Below are 24,213 nucleotides of genomic sequence, written 5' to 3'. Positions count from 1 at the left end.
TCCTATAGCCATGGAAAAAACATTAAAGTTAGAGGCAATAAAAACATAGTTTTCTGGTATATAATAAAGTGACAACAGTCCAAAGGGTCCTATACTGCAAGAATTGGACACAGATTAAAAAGGCCAGCCCAGTAGAGAAAAACTCATACAGTCACCAGGAATTCTGTTTTGTTTCTCCTTTTTCCTTTCCTTCCCTCCCCTCCCCCTCCCCTTCCACTTTCATTCATTTCCCTTTCCTTTAGATTTCTTTCTTTTTCTTTTTCAGTTTTTGGTCAAGTTTTTCCTCCGGCCTAAGCTGAACTCAGAGTCTGTTGCAGGCTTGTCTGGAACTCCCAGGAATCCTGCTGCCTCAGCCTCCTGAGTGCAGGCATTGCAGGCATTTTCAACATTCCATGCTCAGCCAATGAGTTTTTAACAACACTATGATGAAACCAGGTCTGGTGGAGTGTCTGGTAATGCCAGCATTCTGGAAGGCTGAGGCAGCAATATCACAAATTTAAGGAGAGCCTCAGCAGTATAGCCACTTCTCCAGAACCTGGAAGAAAATAAAAAGAATTTGAAATGTGGAAGGCCATGGAGCTAAGTGCAAATCTCTATATTCAATCCATAGAAACTGAATGCAAAACAAAAAACTTGGGAAGTCCAACAGTAGAAAAAACAGTATTTTACACTGTCCTGGCTTTCTGGAGGGCAGTGTACCCCAAGTGGCATTAGCTTTCACACTTTTTGTGTGGTTTGACTTCAAAAAATCATCAAAATCCATGAGGGATAAAAAAATAAACAGAAATTGCTTCAAGGATATCAAGTCTCAGTCCCAGTGCTAAAGGCATTTGCAGTGATATTCTGAAGCACATGATGACCACAGTTACAAAACAGAGAATCTACAAACAGTATTAATGGGATTTTCAATCTTAGTTACTTTGAAAAAACTGCCATTTAGGAGGTTGATATATAGCTTAACTAGATACACTCTTTCTGCAAAATGTCTAAAGATCAGAGCCAAATATTTCATTCTATGAATGCACAAAATTACTGCTGATTACCAACTCAAGATAATGTACATTTGCAATCCTAGCACTCTGGGAGAGGGAGGGAGATTGAATAAGGAAAGGCTTAAGCCTCACCTGGGAAACTCACAATCTTAGTGGGATCATGCCTTAAAATTTGTAAAAAGATTAACAAATTTTACAAATCCATGAAAATATGGATCATTAAGAAATCTTTGCGCACAATACAGTAGCCAATGTTATTCTCTCATTATTCTTCTGCATTTTATTCTTTTACAGACTTAACAATACCATCTTTTATGTGGACCTTATTAATATGTACTTGAGTTACATTAAAATAAGACAAGAAAGTCTTTCCAAAAACAGTAATCCTTTGCTTAAATCCTACTTCCATATATAAAGTTACTACTAAAATAAAAAAGTACCATCAATTCTCTTTATACGATGCTCTCCAAAACCTAAGAGTGTATATTCAATAGCATATCTACATTCATCTCAGTTAAAAGGTCAAAAAAGTTGAAACAGTTCAAATTCTTGGCAGTAGATCAATGACTACCTCATGGTAAACCTAATGTTCAGTGTGCTGACTAAAGTACATATTTAAGAAAAATTCAAGATTTGAATTGTCGATTTATAGGTGATTTTTGTGTCTTTTAAACCCTTTTTTAATGTATTATTTATTTCAATTTATTTATTTATTTTTGAGACAGGATTTTTCTATGAAGTTTAGGCTTTCATTGAAATCACATTGTAGCACAGGCTGATGTCAACTCACAGCAATCTTACTGCCTCAGCCTTGTAACTTCTGGCATTAGAGATGTTTACTACCAAACCTGGTTCTCATTTACTTTTTAAATTTTTTCCAAAATTAAATTACCCAAGATTATGTGATATGTCATAGTTTATCAGGTGAGTTATACAAAATGAAATCAGAAAGCACTGAAAATGCACTGAAGGAGACTCAAAATCCTCCCCAACAGTAAACATAGTGTAACATAACATAACATAACATAACATAACATAACATAACATAACATATTATAGCATAAAAAACACAATAAAACAAAGCAAAACAAAATAAGAAAACAGGGTTGGAGATTTAGTTCAGTAGTATAAGTACCCTCTTGGCAAACTTGAGGTCATAAGTTCAATCCTCAGAACCAAAAAGAAAACAACCACCTAACTCTGATTTTAAAAAATGCTTGCAAGTGTACCTTAACAGCTTGTAAGCTAATCATAAACAAGACATATAATCTGACAATTTCACATCTAAGTACTTTTTCTTTGAAATAAAAGTCTATGTCCACTCAAGACCATGTATATGAATGGCTGTGGCAGCTGGCTTTCCAGGGCCAACCCAGAAACAGAACAAATGGGATCAGTAGATGGGTGACAGATGCATGAACAAGTTGTAGTTGGCGGGTTCAGCCCCATGAGAGTGTGTGGTGGCTCCACTACCAATAAGCAGCAGTATGTGGAGAGCCCAGCACAGAGACGCTGCTTAAAGGAGACCAACCAAGAGCATTGAAAGTGAACAGGCTCAGCACCATCACCTCTAGGACAGGCAAACTACCCAGCAGGGACACAAAGCCCATGGTCTCTTTGGGATGGGAGAACAGGAAGTGAAAACAGTGACTAGGACACAAATTCCCCAGGAGGGAATCCCACGTGTCCTCATCAGCACGGGGTGAAGATGTCCATGGCCTTGCAAAGTCTCCCCTTGCCCTCACCACCTGCTGTCCCTCCTCAAAGGAGGTCAGAGTACGGAGCCTACAGTGTGTGGCTGAGGTAAACATAAGTAAAACTTGCTATGGATCCTCCTTTCCTAGACACATGGGTGTTATAACATGAAACAGTTCATGTCCTTTAAGGAAAATTATTGTGGGCATTATGGGAACATCTCCATGCTCCTTAATGATAATGAAATGAAACTAACATAAGTCCATAAAAGACAGTCAAAATTAAATTTGAGAAATCTCTAAATGAAGAAACTGTGAACCTCATCCTCAAGGGAAAGGATCTTTTGAATGGAAAGGTCTAAAAATACACACATTGCGCTAGTTTTTTTAACTTACTGTTTCTAAGGAGGACACAGATTAGCTCACAATAAAAAGAAAGGAGGCATCAGAGGGGGAGCCTCAACTGTGGACCCCAGCATATGACCTCACTTCCTTGGTGATATGTCCAAACAGAACTCTGAAGACTCTGGTCACCAGGCACTGTGGTCTGGTGATAGTTGGCCTTCATAGATGGCTGGCTCAAGGGAGTGAACAAGGAACATGCTATGCTGCTTTCCCAGGGCTAGTGGCCCAAGCATACGGACCCCGTGTCAGGGAACCACGTGGGAACATATGGAGAGGATGGTTCACATGGTCCAGATGCTTCAGGAAGCTCAACTGGAAACACCCAGCTGTCAGCAACCCAGGCCAGGACTCATTGGCACACAGAGGTGCCCAGAGGCACCCAGAGACAAGAGGAAGCCCAGAACACATATCCCTAGGCTCAACCACCAGCCATTCAGAGACACTGAGTCCAGGAGTAGTTCAGATACAGGCAAGTTAAGTTCTCACCTGAGCAGCCCCGTGAGACTTGGCCACCTGTGTATTCAAGTCCTGGCCATGTGCAAGCACATCCTTCTCATTTTACAACACTGAACTGTGGGGTGCTGAGTGGATCCAGAGTGCAGGGTCACTGAGGATGAAATGGGGACTCCATGGCAAGGGATTAGCTGTGGCCTTGGCCCCATGAAGACCTGCTAAGGAGGCTGTCCTGATTCCCAGGGATGACCTTCCACCCACCTCACTGACTCACACACATGGGAAAACTGTTCTGTTCTTTGGAAAGGAGATAGGAGAGTCACTCTACGGGTTTCAAGGTATGCTCAGGGCAGGAATTCTTAGGAATGGAAAAGTGTCCATGGGCCCCAGGCATCACTTGGAAGTGGGTGGTTGTCATCAAGCCAAAATACACATGAAGACACCCTGTGTGAAGACACTTTTCTGAGTATTGTCCATGATCTTGTAAGCAGAACAGGTGCAACCACTGCCCTTTTGAGTTTTGACATTCTTTGAAGGCCACAGAGTCAGCATTGGCAGCAGAACAGATATTGTTCACCTCAAGGAAGTCTTTCTATGTCCAAGGCCAACCTTAGAAGTGGTTACAGACCATGTAGGAGGAGTTCTACAGAGACTAAGAGAACTGGGCAGCAGATCTTTGCCTGACCTATACACTGCAGAAAGGCAGGATAGACATTGATGATTCCTCACTTCTCAGATATTCATGGAGCACCAGCCCTGAGCCCTTGAGTGCAAGGACATGGCAGATATCAGTCTTTGCCTTTGTTGAGCTGACCTGCAGTGGGGAAGGGCAGGGAGAATCTGTGTCATGCTTCCCTAAAGAAGGGAGTGGTATCACACCACTAAGCAAGGACTGCCTCAAATGGAGCATTCTGTCAGCCTCTCAGGGATCCCAAGGCCCACACTGCCACACTGTAGTTGGAAGAGGGTGGGAGTGGACACTGAACTTGCTAGACTAGAGACCCATGTGCCCCTCACTAAGGTAACCTGTGTAGGTAGTGTTTAGAAGAGAGGCCAGAACTCTCCCTTTGCTACTGCCCTGTTTGCTCCAGGTCCGAATCTCCAGTCCTTGACTCCTCACTGGAGCTGAACTCCAAGGTGGCTTCCCAGGCCAAGCTTCTCATGGACCAGCTTGAGCCTCCTAAGTCCCTGGTGCCTAAGTCACAGGGTAAGGAGCCCTGGAATGTGGGTTGTGGCTCTGAGAGGAGGAATGTGCTAGGGAACTCAGCAATGTGCCCAGATGATGGGAGACACAGGAACATGATCACCTCAGCAGTCAGTGTGGGGATGCAGTCTGGGAGGCTTTAATGGGGCTGTTTTCATTCACACAGCTGCCTCTGACAGGCAGTGGGAGGTTTGTTCCTGAGAAGTCCCTGGAAAGTCAGTGATGTTTTCTTCTCCTGCAACTGCAGGGGCAATTCCAGTACATGCTGAATTTGCACCCGCAGAGCTCGTGCCAGCTCCACCTGCTGCTCCATCACCAGCGCTGACCCCACAGTAAAAGCAGGCACATGTTTCCTTTCTCTACCAGCTGCATAGCTGGATCTCCTGGTGGCTCCCCAGCAGGAGTCATCTCTTGACCTCTACCTGCAGGCAGCTCTTGACCCACACCTGCCATTCTCCTCTCTTCCAGATTTACATATCATTCTATTTATTATTATTCTATTCTGGGATGTGAGTGATAGAATTATTGTAAATGAAATTTAAGGGTTTATTCTTGTTTCAGTTGATGAGTTTGGTAGGATTTAGTGCATTCTCCATATTGTGAAACCTTCACCAGTGTCCTCTTCCAGAACATTTTCATCAACTCACTACACAAATATATTTTCTTTTATTTTCCTTCCTATTAGATCCTGGCCAACACTCATCCTATGTCCTTGTAATTCAGGTTTCCTACCTTTTATGCATCACTGCAGTTGTGTTTCTCCTCTGCCTTACCCTGCTGTAAGTAACTGTTTAATCTTGCCTTGTCTGAGAAGGGAAAATCCAGACAGATTGCTTCAATTTTTCATGCATGTATTCATGGACTCTTGGCAGGGCATAGAAAAAGAATACAGGAATTTTTTTGTAATTCTTAGGATTCTGTGTTTTGTTAATTATGTTCCTGGCTTTATAGATATATACACATCAAAACTGCTCCATGTTTAATTACATGTAGGTCATTTCATATCCATTTCATATGAAAGAGGCTAACACACTTTCTTTTGTTACAGAGCAGCACCATGGGAGTGTCACACCCATGTATATTCTTTAGATATTTCCAATGATAAATTATTAATTTTAATTTATGAGTGCTTAACTTGAAAAAAATCACAAAAGTAAAGTTTTGTAGTTGTAATACAACCATTAAAATGTGAGGCACTGTGTGTTCCAAGGCAAGTCTATAACCCAGTTTAGAAAATGCAGTGTCACAGGCAGCATGTCCATTGAATTCCCCTGTGGTTTATCTCCATGCAGTGTCATGAATATGGCTGCCTATGTCCCCTTCTCTGGACAGAGTAAATTTACATAAAATCTGGCTCAGCATGTCACCACCTATAAGTTTTAGTTCTTAACCAGTAGTTCAGTCAATGAACAAGACACATGAACACAGCCCAATTAAAAATGGGCTGTGTTCATAAGAAAAGAAACATAATGGTCAAGGAGGCAAACAAGCTGGAGAAATGAGCACTGGGAAACAGCACAGGAATCAAGTCCCAGGTAGAAAAAACTCGAATCCACCAGGCTCATGGCCAGGCTGGGGTAGATGGTGGGGACCCAAGAGTTCTCCATGACTCCTCAGGGCTGGGGTGTGGCCTTCAATCACAGATCTGCTGTGTCATGGTGTAAACCCCTGCAGCCTTCACAGAGGGCAGCTGATTGGATGCTCCAAGCTATAAATGCTCCAGGCTGAAGTTATTCCCCCAAGTCCTGGCTGCACTGTGCTGCCACTGGGGGCTGGGCAGCAGGAGAGGTTAGGTCACTGATTCAGCAGCCACTAGGATTCCCACAAAGAAATAGCTGAGCACGTGGGTGCCCCAGTATGACCTAAGGTGTAGTTCCTGAATTCGATGGACAATAGAAAGTTTTCCCATGGTCTTTGAACTAAGTAGGCCTATAATGTGTCATAGGCTTGGGGCAAGGCATCAGTGACAGTGAGTGGTGAGTTCGAAGTCCAGGCCTTGCTCTATCCAATGGACTGCATGTGACAATGGCAATGTGAGGTAACCCGAAGATGATGGTCTTAGTAGGGATGATATCAAATTACAGGCAGGTGTGGATGGGGACAGTGGGCAGGTGAAGAGAACCCCATGTGACCCTCTAGTGCCTCACCCCCAAGCATGATAGAATCTCCACAGTAAAGGACTATGTGTGTTATTCCATTCCCAATGGACATTTCAGAACCAGTGCCCAGAAAGGGACAATGCCAGGCCCAAGGCACAGGACATGGGCAGAGTGAAGAGGATGGGGGAGAAGTCCAAAAGAGAAAAACCTCCTAGCACAGGACCCATCCCACTCCCAAATGCATCAGAAAAGCAGCCCTCAAGCTCCTGGAATCTGAGCCTAAACATATGGGACTGATTTCAAGCAGCATCCCAAGGGATATACACACATGCACACATACATACACACACACACACACACACACACACACAAACACACACACACACACATGAACACACAGTGATGCCATGGGCACCCACTGGGTAGCTCAGAGGAAAAGGGATCTGATTCATTCAAACTACTGCCTCAAATTCTCACCTTATTCCTGGGCTGAGCTAGGCTGGCACCAACACAGAACAGGACAATATGTCACTGGCCACCCAGAAGCTGGAAGGCTGAAGGAGAGGGATAAAGCACTGCAGATTGTCATGGAAGAGAAGACCCAGAGCTATATCCCAATAAAGCAAGGGCACACAGAGGTCAAGGTCACTACATGGGGGCATCTGAACAGCCTCACTGAGATGGAACTGATGCCTGAACCTGAGACATGCAGGCCCTAATGCTGTACAGAATTGAGTCTGTGTGGCAAAAGATAGAGAACCAACCATTTAGAGATTCAAAGTCTACTTTATTAGTCAAGAAAGAGATGAGAAGCGAGAACAGAAGGCCTGGTGAGGGACAGTGGTGGGGGCAGAACCTCACATCTGCTATAGTGCATCAGTGACCACTGAGGATTGCATTGCTGCAAACTTAGGTACGACAGGTAAACTTCAGTTCTCTCAAGTTCTATGGTCAGGCATTCAGGAGATGCTGCTGGGGGATCACCATAGTTTCTCCTGACCAGGTTGCAGGCTCAGTGGAAACACTGCTGTGGCAGAACCTGTTCTCAGGCTCTCTCTCTTGCTAAGAGGCAGGAACTCAGTTAGGATGGAGGTCTGATGACTTCTCAGTCTGTAACATTTTTCTCTGCAAAGAGTCAGATTCTCCTCAGGGAAAATGCAGAGATAATCAGAGATTTAGAGAGGAAGACAGAATGAAACAGAGAGGAAGTAAGAACAGAGGAGAGAGAGAGCAGGAGGTTGGTCACAGTCATTTTATGTGTGAACCTTGATAGTCACATCCCATTACATCTGCCATGTTGTGTTATTAAGAACAAGTAAGGAATTGGGGAGAGAGCTCAAGATACAGCACTTGCCTAACATGCCTGAGGACCTGGGCTCAATTTCAGCCTGGCTAATGCAAACCAGTACAAAATTCACTACGTGTGACCCACACTCAAGGAATGAGCTACTCAGGAGGTGGCCATCAGAAGGTGAGCTGTCAGCAGTTGAGCACCCTTGCCATGGGTGTGGTGACTCACACAGGTGTGAATGTAGGCATAGTGCTGGTAGATTTGAGGGTGCATCTACATCCATAGTGCTTGCTTAGCCTGTGTGAAGTCCTGACTTGAGGCCACAACACCAATACATAGAAGAAATTGAGATGCTTAGGGGACATAATGATGACTGATCTGAAGAACTTCTGCCCCCTCATTATGCCACCAGGGAAACATGTATAGGAGGAGAGTGTAATTTCCACCACCATTCAGCAGGAACCAGGCCTGTGTGCACTGTGTTCACCTCCCTTCCACCCCTTCATGGAATTCACCTCTAATTCTGTATACTGTGTACACATGACACCAGCCCATAAGGTTTAAAAGTGTCACCTCTCACTTCAGATGATGTCCCTAGGAAGCAGATGCCATAGTTCAGGGGGACACACTGGAAGGGAACTGAGAGGCATTGTGTCTTGTCTAAGTTGACAAGGGAAGTGGGAAGGAGGAGTTGGGTCTAAAACTAGGTCTGCTCAGACCAGGGATCCTGGCTTTATTGTGGTTTTTCCTTTCCTGTGGGAAAGCTTTGCCTCTTGCCAAGGATCCATCACTTGGGTGGAGCTGTTGTCTTCACTCTGAAGGACACTGGACAGTCATTCCATGTGTTTCCATGGTATTCAGAGCAAGAATCTCTGGAGGATGCCAGATGACCCAGTTCCACACAGACATCATGGAGGAAGCTGGTGAGGGCCTTAAATCATCAATGTATCAGGCATTGACCATGATGCAATGACCAGAGCAGAAGCAAACACTGGTCTCTTGTGCTTCCATATTATGAAGGCCACAAATTCACCCTGCAGAGCTGACCAGGTACTACCCACATTATGGTGAGTGTCCCTAATTCTTGGCCTCTGTACACATGGACGTAAAATAGGGGAATGGGAGACTCACAAAGGTACACAGAATGGGGTGTTGCATCAGTATATGAACTGAAGGTGGAGGGAAGGCAGGCAGGAAGCACTCCTACTATCCACTCAGTTTTCAGATAGTTATTTATAGAGCAGCACCCTGTTGAGCACCCATGATAAGAGTAACACTGCAGGGGCTGGGGATTTAGCTCAGTGGCATAAGCGCCTGCCTTTCAAGCAGGCATTCATGAGTTCGATCCCCAGTACCGATAAAAAGGAAAAAGACAAAAAAAAAAAAAAAAAAAAAAAAAAAAAAAAAAAAAAAAGAGTAACACTGCAGACTCCACTTTCTCACAGAGGCAATATGCCACAAGGGTGGAAAAGGGAGTTGCATTTCAGGCTTCCTGCAGAGTGGAGGACAGGTGGTCACAGCACTGTCCAGGGAACTTTGTGAGCAAGTGAGGGCTGATTATGTTTAGCACACAGGATACCCTGGGAAGGCCGTTGGGGAGGGAGGCCAGGCCTGTAGTGCTGCTTACACCTGTCCTCCTCGGGATCAGAGTTTCCCTTCTTGGCACCTGGCAGGTGCTGCCGAGGAAGGTGGGACAGCCAGCCAACCTAATCTGAGTTGGCGCAAGCCTAGCTCACTGAAAATGTGAACTACAGTGAGAAGGAATTTGCCTGGGTCTGTTGGTTTCTGAGGAGGACATGGGGCACTTTACAGGGAGAAAGACAGACTTGGGACCTCCTGCAACACAGAGGCATGCAGAAGTGAGTGGGGTGAGGCAAAACAGGAAGCTTTCCTGGGGTGCATTTGTACACAAAGCTGTCCCTGACAGGCCCTGGGAGGCTTTGGGGCTTGCAAGGAGCAAGGACAGTTGGGGATTCTTCTAAGGCAGGGCTGGTACTGGACTGAGCTCAAGGTCTACTTACAGATCTTGTGCCAGCCTCACCTGCAAAGACCTCACCAGCTCTGGGATCAACCTGAAAATCAAGGTCAGAAACCCGGTCTGGTGGAATTCCAAGGCAGGTCTGTCACTGGCTCCATGGCAGGTGTCCTGAGCTCCACTTAGGGCTCAAGTCCTGCAAAGCACCCGCCCTTCACTTTCCCTTCCCTTTACCTCTTCTATTTCTCTCAGTTTTCATTTCTACTCTTAAATCTATAGTTCTTTGAAACATTAAATTCTAAGATAATTTAATTTTAAGTTAAGATTTCATTAGTTTCCACATGTTCAATTGAGTCACATGTAAGCACATTGTCAACTGGTACAATCTTCACATCTGTCTAGTTCCAGGTTTCTGCTCACTGTTAGACCCAGCCATACCCCTGGTCTCTCCTGCTAGTCCCCACCCACCGCTGACCTTTCTCTCACTGTGATTTACTACCCTGGGTTTTCCATATCAGTGCATCAGATTCTGTTTGGCCAAACAATCCTGGAGGAGGCTGGATGCTATTGCTGTTTGATAGAAGAGAAAACCACAGATAGACAAAATCTGCAGGGAAAATGTAGAGACCATTGTGTATGTACTCATCTTTTCATGTTGGAAAATGTTATCCATGATTTCAGTGATACAAAGGAAGCTACAAAGGGCTGATTCATTGGATTTGAAAAACAACAATAATGCAAAAATCACAACAGGAAACCTTTCTTTACAAACTTAGTCAGATAGATGGTTTTTATTACAAGTATTAAAGAGGTCTCATGAGTCCATTTTGTGAGGGAAATGACAAATTTTTCTAACTCAAAGTAAATTACCAGACATGGCCAACAAGCACACAAAACACTGAGACTCCTAAGCCTGATTCATGCAGGCACACATCTTTGAAATGTGCTGTTTCCCCATCCAGTGACATATTTTAAGGCAGGTGCTGAACAACAATGGGAAGGACATGGGGGGCAGAGCACAGCCCTATCTTCCATCTCCCATCAGAGCTCTAAACAGCCTTCCCTGGGACTAAGAATAGAGTTTTCTCCACAGAATGCTGCACAAATTTTCAAGAGTTTGATTCACAGTACTCTTTGAAGCAGGAAGGAACTGGGACCCTCCCTAGCCTCTGCGTAGAGTGTGCACAGGAGAGTTGTCTGGATGATGCTGTTCACTGCAGCTGGGGGAACCTTGCCCTGGCCCCAGGGCAACAGATCTGCAGGGCTAACGATGACCAACTCATGCCAAAACAAGGTTTTCCCTGGGCCAACCAGCGCACTGGGCATCTCCACTGCAATCCAGTGACTCCCGAAGCCAGTAACAGCACTGGGAAAGGGCATTTGAAAACCTGGGTGGCCAGTCAGGTGAGGGGCAGCACTGCCTGACACAGCTGTGCTAAGTATGTCCCTCTGGAGCTAAACCTCCAGCGGATCCCAACCATTGCCTTCATCAGGTCTGGCAGCAAGGATGTCACACAGAAGCACAGCAACACACTTGGTTTACTCAAACTAAATCGTTTAGCTTCCCTTCAAGAAATGACTGAAAATGCACCAGTCTGGAAAAATCAAGGCTGGGAGCATTGCTCTGCGTTTTGTATAAATAAAGTGATCCTTTACAAGACATTGTGGTAATGCCCGTGGGTGGGTCTGCTATGGCAGAGATGTGGACTCTCATGAATACAGGTTTTGTTCCTGGAATAGAAAAATTGCAAATAAATGATGCATGTGCATGACTTTCTGTTTGTATTGCACTGAAGGAAAGGGGATGGAAGCAGCAACCTAGATGTACTGAGTTGCCTCAGTAAACCCAGGGCACAATCCACCACATGATTCCATCACCCAATTGTGAAAGCTCAGCAACTTGGTTCCTGCTTGCTGCTGCTGTTGGTTGACAATTTTGAGGTGTTTCTTTCTGTGCCAGCTTGAGAGGAAATGAAATTATCTGATATAAATGCAGGAAACTCATTTTGTCTGTGCCAGACTCAGCTGCTCCAGAAGCCCATATTTTTGAGGTAAAAAGATATGAGTCCGAGTGTTGGAAGGCGCAGTAACATCCCCAAGTTCACTTTCTGCTTTGCTTCACTCATTCTACTAAGCTGCAGAATGGATTCTGACTGTTCAAACACATAGGGTGTGAATTGCAGTAGAAGTCTGTAAAAACTTCAGTTAACTAGGGTGTAAAAAGACAAGAAATGTTTTTTGGCAAAATACACCTCTAAATATGTATTTGAAGCATCAAAGAAACCAAGAAGACAAAGATGAAGTGGAAGAAGAAGGAGGAGGAGGAGGAGGAGGAGAAGAAGAAGAAGAAAGAAAGAAAAGAAAGAAAACCAAAAAGTAATGCCAATGTGTGGTGTTTTGTCTCCAATGCCTCTGCCTCATTTAGAAAGAAAAGGATCAAAATTTGCAGAAATGGAAGGGTCACTGTGGAAAATGGACTTTGCCCCAAGGCACTGATGGTGTGTCTGGCCCACTATGAATGTCCAATCCATGGCAGAGCCAGGACCCTGTTGGAGGCTGAGGCCAGGACCCATGAGTTGAGGCCCCTGGGGCTGAGGTGGCAGAGTATTTTCTGCATCCTCATGGCTCTGCCTTATTGGGCCTGCAGGGCTGCAGCATGGATGCGGTGGTGGAAAAGGGTGTAAGGCAGGAGGTGCTGGCTCCTCTGCATGCTGCACACTCCCTGCTTGGCCTGAGCACAGGAAGATTCAAGTGCTCCTTGCTGGAAAAAGAGACTCTGAAAAAGAGGTCTTGTTCTGTACTGTTTTGATCCATTCTATTATAGGCAACTCTTTTTAAAAATAGCAAGAGGAACAATGGTAACCATTTTTGATCATCTGATAATCTATTTTTGCATCATGTCCTATGCCCACCCTTCTGTTCTAACTGACTCTGTTTTATTTAGTCATGTTAGGACTTATTCTCTTCAAAAAAATGTAATAAGAACTGTGGGAGTAAAAAAACTCAAAAAGTGTAATTGTTATTGTAAAAAACAGGAAAGGAAGGTGGTCTAAGGGATATAACTGCATGCTTGAGTGTGTAGGATGGAAAACCGTATTACTGAGCTTTTGTTGGATCATTGAACAGAACTTTCTGCAATCTCACTGTATGAATGTCCACTTTATATATTCAATGTGTGTGAAGATGGGAACAACTATTTGGAAGAAAACTAGAGACAGTAACATAGACAGTGAACATCTACAGTGGACTTGCTTGTTTTGTCATGTTTAATCTTACCCTCTTTAATTTTATAATTTGACAACTGCTTCTAAGATGACAAGATGTAACCTATTAACTAGTGAATTCTTATTGAATTTTTTCTGGAAATTCTGTATTACTTGTACCCTTTTACTGCTTTGTTTTTTATTTCCTATCTTTGTTCTCTTTAATTAAAAATAATCAAACCTGGAATGGATATCTTTTATTTATTTATTTATTTATATATTTATTTGGCACTGGAGACCAAACTCATGACCTCACACTTGCCAGGCAGGTGCTTAAGCCACTGAGCTAAATCCCACAGCCCACCAATGGATATCTTTTACATCTTGTCATCTTTACAGTAGTTGCCTCTTCTCTTGAACTTGATACTAGCAAGCATACCAAAGGTGAATAAAATCAGTCAAGGCCAAATAACATTCAAACAAACCAGCTTCAAAGATCAGTCATAGAAGACAATGTAAGTAATATAGGGTTTCAGTTTTAGTTAATAGAAAATTAAGGATAGTTACCATGGTATAACCTGCTATTTTTGGGTTATCTCTCTGTGCCCTCAAATCTAATGTGTGTAGACAGACCAGAACAAGATATAACCAAACAAAATAGAGCAACAAGACTACTGTATATTTTAAATCCTGATACACTTTTATCAATGTCCTCTGCCTTCTTTTTTTAGAAAATTCCTCACCTTTCTCCTTCTCAGGATACTATTATTCACTGTTCAGTGATATTAGTCTAGTCTCTTATGTTAAATTTCAGCATACATAAAGATAATGACAGCTACTATGAAGAGAATAAGAGACATTATGGTAGTCATTACCGATTTCCCCAAAATCAGTCTTGAAGACCGAAAAAGCCTGCATCACCCTGTAACTATTTGATTAGTTCTATAATGTTTGGTATATATTCAATGTGTGTGAAGATGAGAACAACTATTTGGAAGAAAACTAGAGACAGTAACATAGACAGTGAACATCTACAGTGGACTTGCTTTGAAATCTGTTTGCTTAACTTGTTTCCTTATGAACTGTTCTGTTCGGTTTTGTCATGTTTAATCTTACCCTCTTTAAGAAAAAAAAAGTATGCAGGACAGATAAGCATACTAGTAACTTTTTGTTGGATCATTGAGGTGAACTGTTGACAGTGTCATTATTTGAATATCACTTTGTATGCTTTAATTTTGTTACTTGAACAACTATTTCTAAGATGACAATATTTAACTAATCAACTAGTGATTTCTTATGGTTTATTTTTCTGAAATTCTGTATTATTTCTACACGTTTTCTTTTTTCTCTTTAAATAAACAACATTACAATTCACCAAAAAATATAAAATTTAAGTTTTACAGAAAAATATTAAGTACATAGACACTATCCATACTTCAAAGTGAAAAGCCCATTTCAGTTTAGCATGTTTAATTAAAGATGCCATGTTGAAACACAAAGACACTTTAAAAAATCTAGAGAGGTACAAGTGATTAACTGAGAACCATACAACATGTGCACCTAAGGAGAGCTCCACCTCAGGTTTGTCATTTCTGGAATATTTGTGAAGATATATTGACATCTAACTTCTGTATTGATTATTTCTTCAGGTCTCCCTGTGATTTTTAAAGTAAATTTAGATCTAAACTGTCTGAACAGTGACACTTTTTCTATGTATTTAACAAGAAACATGGATTGCTGTATTTCTCACATGGTTAATCCACATAGGATCTCTGCCCAGTGAGCTCTTTCAGATATGTAACAATGATCAAGTATGCTGAGAGTATTCTCATAACACATAAGATTTATCTCTTGGGTGAGTTTTTTCATGTATTTCACTTATAATCTGGCTGCTGAAAGTGTCTCCACTTGCTTACATAGCCAGTGGTTTTTCCCAGTGTGAATTCTTTCATGTGTTTTACAGTGACTGTATGTGGTAAAAGCTTTGCCACATTGTTATATAAACAGGGTTTCTCACCAATGTGAAGTCATGGATGTATTTTACAATATCCATGTTTGGTGAAAGCTTTCCCACATTCTTCATGTACACATGGTTTCTCAACAGTCTAAATTTTATAATGTATTGCACGATGAGCATTTCTGCTGAAACCTACCCCACATTCCTTACATATATAAGTTTTCTGCCCAGTGTGAAGATTTTCTTACATTATGCAATATATACGTGTGCTCAAACCATTCTCATGATTCTTATATACACTGGTTTTATCTTGAGTGTGAACTTTCATGTTGCTTACAATGTCCATGTTGGGTAAAAACTTTCCCACATTGCTTACATACATATGGTTTCTCTCCAGTGTGAATTCTTTCATGTTGCTTACAATGTCCAGAGTTGGTAAAACCTTTCCCATATTGCTTACATACATAGGGTTTCTCTCCATTGTGAATTCTTTCATGTTTCTTACAATCTCACTACATTTTAAAAGCTTTCCCACATTATTTACATACATAAGAGTTTGTCTCCAGTGTGAATTCTTTCATGTTTCTTACAATCTCCCGATGTGCTAAAAGCTTTCCCACATTGCTTACATACATAGGGTTTCTCTCCAGTGTGAATTCTTTCATGTTTCTTACAATCTCCCCATGTGCTAAAAGCTTTCCCACATTGCTTACATACATAGGGTTTCTCTCCAGTGTGAATTCTTTCATGAACCTTAAAATATGCACGTGTTTTAAAAGCTTTCCCACATTGCTTACACACATATGGTTTCTCTCCTGTGTGAATTCTTTCGTGTTCGTTACAATTTGCATGAGTGGTAAAAGCTTTCCCACATTGCTTACATACATATGGTTTCTCTCCAGTGTGAATTCTTTCATGTCTCTTACAACCTTCCTGTCTGTTAAAAGCTTTCCCACATTGCTTACATACATATGGTTTCTCTCCAGTGTGAATTCTTTCATGTTTCTTACAATATCCCTGTGTTTTAAAAGCTTTCCCACATTGCTTACATACATATGGTTTCTTTCCAGTGTGAATTCTTTCATGAACCTTAAAATATGCACGTGTTTTAAAAGCTTTCCCACATTGCTTACACACATATGGTTTCTCTCCTGTGTGAATTCTTTCGTGTTCGTTACACTTTGCATTAGTGGTAAAAGCTTTCCCACATTGCTTACATACATATGGTTTCTCTCCAGTGTGAATTCTTTCATGTCTCTTACAACCTTCCTGTCTGTTAAAAGCTTTCCCACATTGCTTACATACATACGGTTTCTCTCCAGTGTGAATTCTTTCATGTTTCTTACAATCTCCCTGTGTTTTAAAAGCTTTCCCACATTGCTTACATACATATGGTTTCTCTCCAGTGTGAATTCTTTCATGTATCTTACAATCTCCCTGTGTTTTAAAAGCTTTCCCACATTGCTTACATACATATGGTTTCTCTCCAGTGTGAATTCTTTCATGTATCTTACAAACTCCCTGTGTTTTAAAATCTTTCCCACATTGCTTACATACATAGGGTTTCTCTCCAGTGTGAAATCTTTCATGTTTCTTACAATATCCGTGTCGGGTAAAAGCTTTCCCACATTGCTTACATACATAAGGTTTCTCTCCAGTGTGAATTCTTTCATGTTCCTTACAATGTCCAACTTGGGTGAAACCTTTTCCACATTGCTTACACACATAGGGTTTCTCTCTCCAGTGTGAACATTTTCATGTATTTGAAAATGAATTTTCCTGCTAAAAGCTTTCCCACATTTCTTACATATATGCGATTTCTGCCCAGTGTGAATTTTTTCATGGATTACACAATAAGTACATGTGCTGAAAGCTTTCTCACAGTGCTTACATTCATAATGTTTTTCTCCAGAGTGAAGTCTTTCATGTACTTGACAATATGTACGTGCTGTAAAAGCTTTCCCACACTGATCACATATGTAGGGTCTCTTTCCTCTGTGAATTCTTTCATGTTTCTTACAAATTCCATGTGTGGTAAAACCTTTCCTGCATTGCTTGCATACATAGGGTTTCCCTCCACTGCAATATTTTTCATGAATCTGAACATTGTCATGTGTTTCTGTTTCTTTCACATTCACATTACCTTCTTCAGTACCAAGGAAGGCTTCTTTACACTGATTCCAAGATGTATGTCCATAGGATTTCCCTAGCTTTCTGTAAAGAAACCAATCACATATAAGATTTATAACCATATTACTAAGTTTTTGCAATCTCGCTGTTTGAATCCCCACTTCATATGTTTCACTTTTGTATTTCATAACTATTTCCATGAGCAGCATATGTAATCATCATCTTGCGATTTCTCACTGTTTATTTTCACTTTGAAAGTAGCATTATTTCTACTTATTTTGTTTTGTTTAAACTTTCCTTATATAAATTTAAAAAAGAAAAATTCACAGTGAAATGGGTCTCTGTTTAATGACTGCATTAATGTCAAGTTCTGTTTTTAATGCCTGCTAAGAAAGTCTGACTATGAAGCAACAGAATGGCCTTGTAAGATATGTTGAAAACAACCATTCCCAAAAGACTGGCACACATTTAGAAATCTTAAAAGTTGGTACTTTGAAATGCAGAATCTTTAGCTTCACTTTGGGCATGGGCACATATGTGTATCACATATGGATTATTCTGATATGTTTCCCCATTCCAATCTCCCTTCTGTCCTTAACCTGTAGTTCCCTTTTCCATATGTTCAGTCTTACTTTTATCTATAAACTGTCTTTCATTTCATTCCACAATTTATATTTTGGTGTCTCATCTAAAAGAAACCCTGTGACCTTTTAGGTTTTATAGCTGAGCTATTTCACTGAATTGATGGGTGAAAGACCCATCTATTTCTTATGGCAAATGACATTATATTATTTATTTTTTGACATTATATAACACATTTTTTTCTTTTCTGGGCTGGGAATTAACAACACGTATTAGCATAAAATCTGTAGCTTTTTAAAAATCTATTTTAAGAGATTCTCACTGATCATTAAGCTGTGAAGTTTGAACTTGAATTTGCCATTCTGCAAAATCCGATTCCTAGTGTGTTGGGTTTACAGAAATGCATAATCACAGAGAGTCTATTAACATTTTCCTTCTCCACAAATCCAGTGATAGATAGCTAAGCCTCAAGGCCTGATCTGTTATAACTTGATCTGCTTTGTATATGAGTAAGTATGTATCAGTATTTTATGCAGATTTGAGATTTTAAAAATATCCAGGACAAGTACGAGGGGATCAATTTCTAGAGACAACTGCATATTGATATTCAAAATGAGTGCACTAACATTCCATCAGCCTACTAAGAATATTAATCAGAATGGCTGATTCTCTAGAGAATGGCTGGGAAACATGAACACTCAGTTTTATTTCAAATTCTATTGCAAACTTAGCAATTGTTAGATAATGAATGTGTTATATTCACATGTAGTCATGGGTAGAAAAACTGAAGGCAGAATGTAATAACTCAAAATGTGTTCTTTTCATACTCATCTATATGCAATGTCATACATTTTCATGATTTAATTCCCTCATATATACACCAGCTTATACATCTTCGGAGAATATTACTGACACTAAATTGAATGGTGCCTCATTTCTTTGGCGGTCATTTTTCTGCTGACTCACTAATTACTCATTCCTATACTTGTGTGTATGAATTACCTTAAGTAACTCCAGTAAATTTTGCCTTCTTTTTCAGCTTCCTGGATATCCCCGAGTCCACCTGAATTGTAGACATAGAAATACCAGGACTCTTAAAGTAATACATACAAATTAATAGGTTTTGTTTAGATTTATGATATAATCTGTCCAGGTGTGAGATATTTTTTAAAATGTTTTCATATTCTTTTTCATGAAACAGCACTAATGAGCAACAAACAATATTCTGACAGCATGAGTGACAAAAAGATTGCATCCTTACCTATCATAGTCATGTTCCTAAAGGTTTCACCCATCACATCTCTGTAGAGCTTCTTTTGGGATGGACTCAGCAAAGTCCACTCCTCATTGCTGAAGTTCACAGCCACATCCTCAAAGGTCACCACCTCCTAAAGGATCATAAATATATTTCTCAATGGAAGGTTGAGACCCCAGGTTTGGGATATCTTAAATTCTCTCCTAGAAATCTGAATCAAAAGCAAAGTGTGGTGGTGCATATCTATAATCCCAGCACTCAAAAGGCTGAGACAGGATGGCATCAATGAGGTCAGGGCAATTCTAGGCTCCATAGGGTGTTCAAATCCATCTGATATACATACAGAAAGCTTGTCTCAATAAAACAAAACTAAACTAAACAACTAAAACCAAACAAAACAGCTGAATGAAGACTGATTTCTTCAAATTTTAATCCATGTCTTGGTCAGTAATTTTGTGTATATACACATTTTTGAAGACAGCAAATTTGATGCTAGATTGCAACTCTCTGCAAATGTAACAGCCAAATAGGAACACTGATTCTTGTGCTGAATCATGGCAAGATTCCTCGTGCACTGTCTCTAAAGCAGAGCTCACAGTAACAAGCCTACAGGACCAGCAACCACAAAGCACAGAGGCAGATAAATATCCCACCAGTTGACTGGAAAGCCAAGCAAGCACCTTCCCTCCCAGGTCAGCGGTGGTGGTTTGGCAAATTGAAGCCCTTCCAAGGGGAAAACAAGCAGAAGCTCCTGAGATCCATCCCATGCTGGAATTTAGGACACTGGGAAGCCAGTCAAGCACCACTTCTCCCTGGTAAGCAGTGGCAGTCTGTCAGACTGCAGCCCTTCCAGGGGGAGAACCAACAGCAGCTCCTGAGATCCATGCTATGTTGGAACTTAGGATGCTGTGAAACGAAACAACCAGCCTGTCTCCCTACTAAGCAATAGTGAACCTACTGATGCACCACCTAGAATCAAACATCCCACTTCCCTACCCCTCTTCTTCTGTCACCCCCCATTAGCAAATTGGAACCAGAAATCTAAGTGCCTCCTGGGAAATAAACCATAGCAAATAAGGGGGACTTCCTTCTACTATCTCTTTGAAGGAAAATGGTTTTATTATTGTTTCACTCTATTCTGATTAATAGTATTGCTCTATTCAATATTTTGTTTTGATAAGTTCTATAATGTTCTGTATTTCATCTCATTTTGATATATGTGATTAAGGAACAACTATTACAAAGATAACAAAATATACTGTGATACCTATTACTGTTATCCCAGTAACCCGTTGTGAAGTTGTGCACCAACTTCACTGTATGACCTTAGTTGACCTTATGCTGCCTTGTTCTGTTGTATTTTACCAATTGCAAAATTAAATTAAAAATCTAATCAATCACTTTGATAGACTACAGATGATGTCTCTTCAAATCTCATTTAGGCCAATGAGTACTTTGTTCTTAATATACTTAAGCAGCATTTTGAAACATTAATTTGGATTCATAGAACAAAACATAAATAACATCAAATATGGTATATAAATAATAACTCAAGTGTTAGGGAAAAACAGCTGTATTTTAAAAATATGTATATAAAATGAAACCAGGCCCAAGCTGTAAATTATACCACACTGTCACCAAGTGATCACTTTCAATTCAAATATAAGAAATCTATCTTGGGATGCTGGTGAAGGATTTCTTCCTTGAATTTGGGGCTATCCTAAGTTACAGAGCTGTCTAAAATAGACAAACCCTGATTGAGACACCGAACAGACAAAGTGAAACTTAAAAAGAGACTGCATAAGACACCTTTGGTTTGTTTTTAAAAAATTATAGCCATACAATACAGAAAAATTCCAACAATATTCAACACTTTCTGAGAAACAATGTGGATCTCTTCCATACTACACAGAAAACACTTTCCTAGTTGGGTATTGAGCTCAGTGGCATGAAGGACTGCCTGGAAAGCGTAGGTCATTCATTTGATCCTTGGTACAAAAAAATTGAAAATTTCACCTTCATGACACTGGGGCATAATTAGAGATAATCAAATTAGATCTCAAGTATGGAATACAAAAATCATGTGTTGACAGGGATGTGGAATACTGATTGTTGCCAGAGCTGGTGTTGATCACCTCAATGAAGCAATCAGAACCCAACTTTACTTCATACTTACTCTAAAAACTACCTGACTTTCAGTGAAGACGCTCTCTGTTGTATGTCCTGCTATTTGCTGCCTGCATCCTGTCAGTCACTTCCACATCTTTTCCACACTCCTCTGATCCATCCAAACAGAAAACACTTCATGCCTAACTATTGATATCATTGCAAAATTTCTATTTGGGGCTTCTCATTTACACCAGTTTGGTATGTTCATTGTAGAGAATTTCCATATTTAAACTGTCTATTAACACCCAAGCTACTAAACCAGCTCTTAATTCAGAGATGACACCTCTATTCCTTTCCATTCAGAAGGATATCACATGTATATGTCCATGCAAATGCCTAAATTTTGGCATTTTCCGATGAGAATTTAACAGGTAGCCCTTTCTGGAATTTCTCCTTCACAAATTTTTACCCTCTCTTTGATAACACTTTCATATTTGCTTCATTTTTCTCAGACTTCAAAACTCTATGGCTGTTTTCACAAACCTAGTCTGTGAGTATGGGTGACACCTAAATAACTAAGTATGTTCAGAAATTATTTTGAAATGTTCAAGAATACACAGGAGTTCACCAATTGTTTGGGAAGCCTTTCTCCACTGAGGCACACTACTACATATCTCTGAATTCTCAGGACCTTTGTCACTACCTGTCATGAGGATAGAAATAGGAGAACATACTATAAATTTAGGAGATCACTATAAATACAAAAAAGCCCAAGTTTAAGTTGAGCCATTGTGGCTATGAGGCCCTGCATTACATACATTAATAAACTCTGGACATTCCAGATCAGCTGCTCTGAGGAAAGAGAGCATAGACCTAGCTCATTACTGCTCTACAAGCTACAAAAGCATCATAGTCAGGGTCTTCCCAAGCTCCTCCCAGTGCCTAAGATGGTGGACTTACCAGGCTAGCAGTGAATTTCAAAGATAATACTTGTGTCTGCTGCTATCATAGTGAAGCCAGGGTTCTGGTGACCCCAAATTACCCTTGCCAACGGCAAGAGGCAAAAGGGATAGTGAATGACCCATGGCCAAAGCTGGAGGACCTCAGGAGCTGAAGATAACTAAATACCTGAGGCTACCAACACCGGAACTACTCCTAAACACTTGGAACTGGTTTTGCCCAATCCATCCTATTTCTGGGCTACTATCCACAACCTCACTATTCCATGGATCCAGGATCTCTCAGGTTCTTTGCTAATCAGGCTACAGGACATCAAAAGTATTAAATGAGATCCAGCAAGCATTTTGCTACCAGTGTTGTACTCAGAACAGGTAAATCATGCTGAGACACCAGAACAGACAGAAGTCACAGCCAGCAATGGCCCACCTCATTGGACAGTTCATATAGCCTGCCCCTTCATCACTGATTGACTCCTGCTCTATTAACCTCCTTCTGAGTCAAGAATAAACAGAGAAAGGAACCACTCCCTGCAAGAGAGGATCCCAAAAGATAGACTGTAGTGCAGAGACTTCTGGAGCTGCCATTCTTCTACAGTGGTGAACTCAGCTCGACAGAGGAGTGTTTGTATTGAAGAGCTTTACCTCAGACTTTTAACTTTTAAATCCATTTTATTTCAAAGAAAAAAGAACACATCAACTAAAATTAAATTTCAAAACATATCAATCAGGGGGCAACAATGGTATATACATTGCACATTGTCATCCCCAGATCATTCACCCAAAGCACAAGACATCTGTACTCAATTTTCCAAACAGTACTGTTACAGGGACGTGAGTTATTTAAATACTATTGGCATAAGACATGGATAGGTCCCCCAAGGAGCCCATGCAGGAGACCAGATACCTTGCAACTATGGGGAAGACTGACACCTCATGCTATGGGCCAAGGCCCAAGACAAATGATAAGCAAATTCATCCATATCCTAAGGATTGATATTCTAAATAGTTCCCTAGCACTCTGAGGAAGTCAGGAGTCACCATTTAAAGAAATGTATCCTTATCCTAAAGACTGACATTCTAAATAGTTCCTATCATCCTGAGGAACTCAGGAGTCACCCTCCCAAACCTCTAAGGGAAGAGATACAGCTGCCTAAGAATGCCTGCTTTCTATGTGACTCCCTTCCCCCTTTGTTCCCAATTTAATCAACTTTACCTGGACTTATAATCTTATTGGCTACCATAACTCTGTCCCATCTTATGCCCATCTGCATTGTGATTTCTTAGTTTCCCCCACCTTAAACTCACTTCACCACATGATTTTACTCTATAAAGGTCCCTAGAATGCACAGTGTTTGGCAACCTGCTCAGGATACCTTCTCTCTCTCAGGCAACATTTTTTCTCTCAATAAGTATATTCTTCTCTTAATTTCTGTTGTTCCTAAAATTCATTCTTGGACTTTACAGGACAAAAACCTAATATCAGACATAGTAGACAGGGAGATTCATTCCAGTATATCAATATCAGTATAAACTTTTCTCTTTCCTGAAGTCAGAGAAATCCAGTAGTGTGTATCACACATTGTTGATCTCACCATGCCATGGATATTTGCATTGAAGGCTTTTATCCCTGCCTTTAAGTGCTGCTTCTTTTTCTGAAACTGAAGTGATCTGTAATTTTGGTTATGGTATTGAAAATGCATTAAGGAACTGACTCAAAATATTTCTTATGAATGGTTTACCAACAGCCATGGAGGAAGACAGATAGCAAAAATTCTTTGTTTTGATTTCTTCATTCAAACCAAAGGATGTACTTGAAAGAGCTTTGCCCTTCAAACAATTACAGGACCTCATGGTTGTAGTTCAAGGTGGAAGAATATGAAATCAGGGATACTTACTCATAAGGCC

General features: G+C 40.9%; 1 protein-coding gene across 1 annotated transcript; it reads right to left on the bottom strand.

Moving 5' to 3' along the window:
- Positions 1-508: 508 nt before the first annotated feature.
- Positions 509-19,363, bottom strand: LOC134475153 (zinc finger protein 120-like). The gene is made up of 4 exons (XM_063244545.1): positions 19,247-19,363; positions 18,988-19,048; positions 17,025-17,487; positions 509-535 (listed from the first exon to the last, which is right to left on the bottom strand). Exons 1-4 carry the CDS (start codon positions 19,278-19,280, stop codon positions 509-511), a joined length of 585 nt encoding a protein of 194 aa, XP_063100615.1. The 5' UTR covers positions 19,281-19,363.
- Positions 19,364-24,213: the final 4,850 nt, after the last annotated feature.

This window comes from Cavia porcellus, unplaced genomic scaffold (genome assembly GCF_034190915.1).
Source record: "Cavia porcellus strain 051 isolate PalLab524CR breed Dunkin Hartley unplaced genomic scaffold, mCavPor4.1 scaffold_233, whole genome shotgun sequence".
Taxonomy (NCBI): domain Eukaryota; kingdom Metazoa; phylum Chordata; class Mammalia; order Rodentia; family Caviidae; genus Cavia; species Cavia porcellus.
This window is presented reverse-complemented; position numbering and strand designations above follow the sequence as displayed.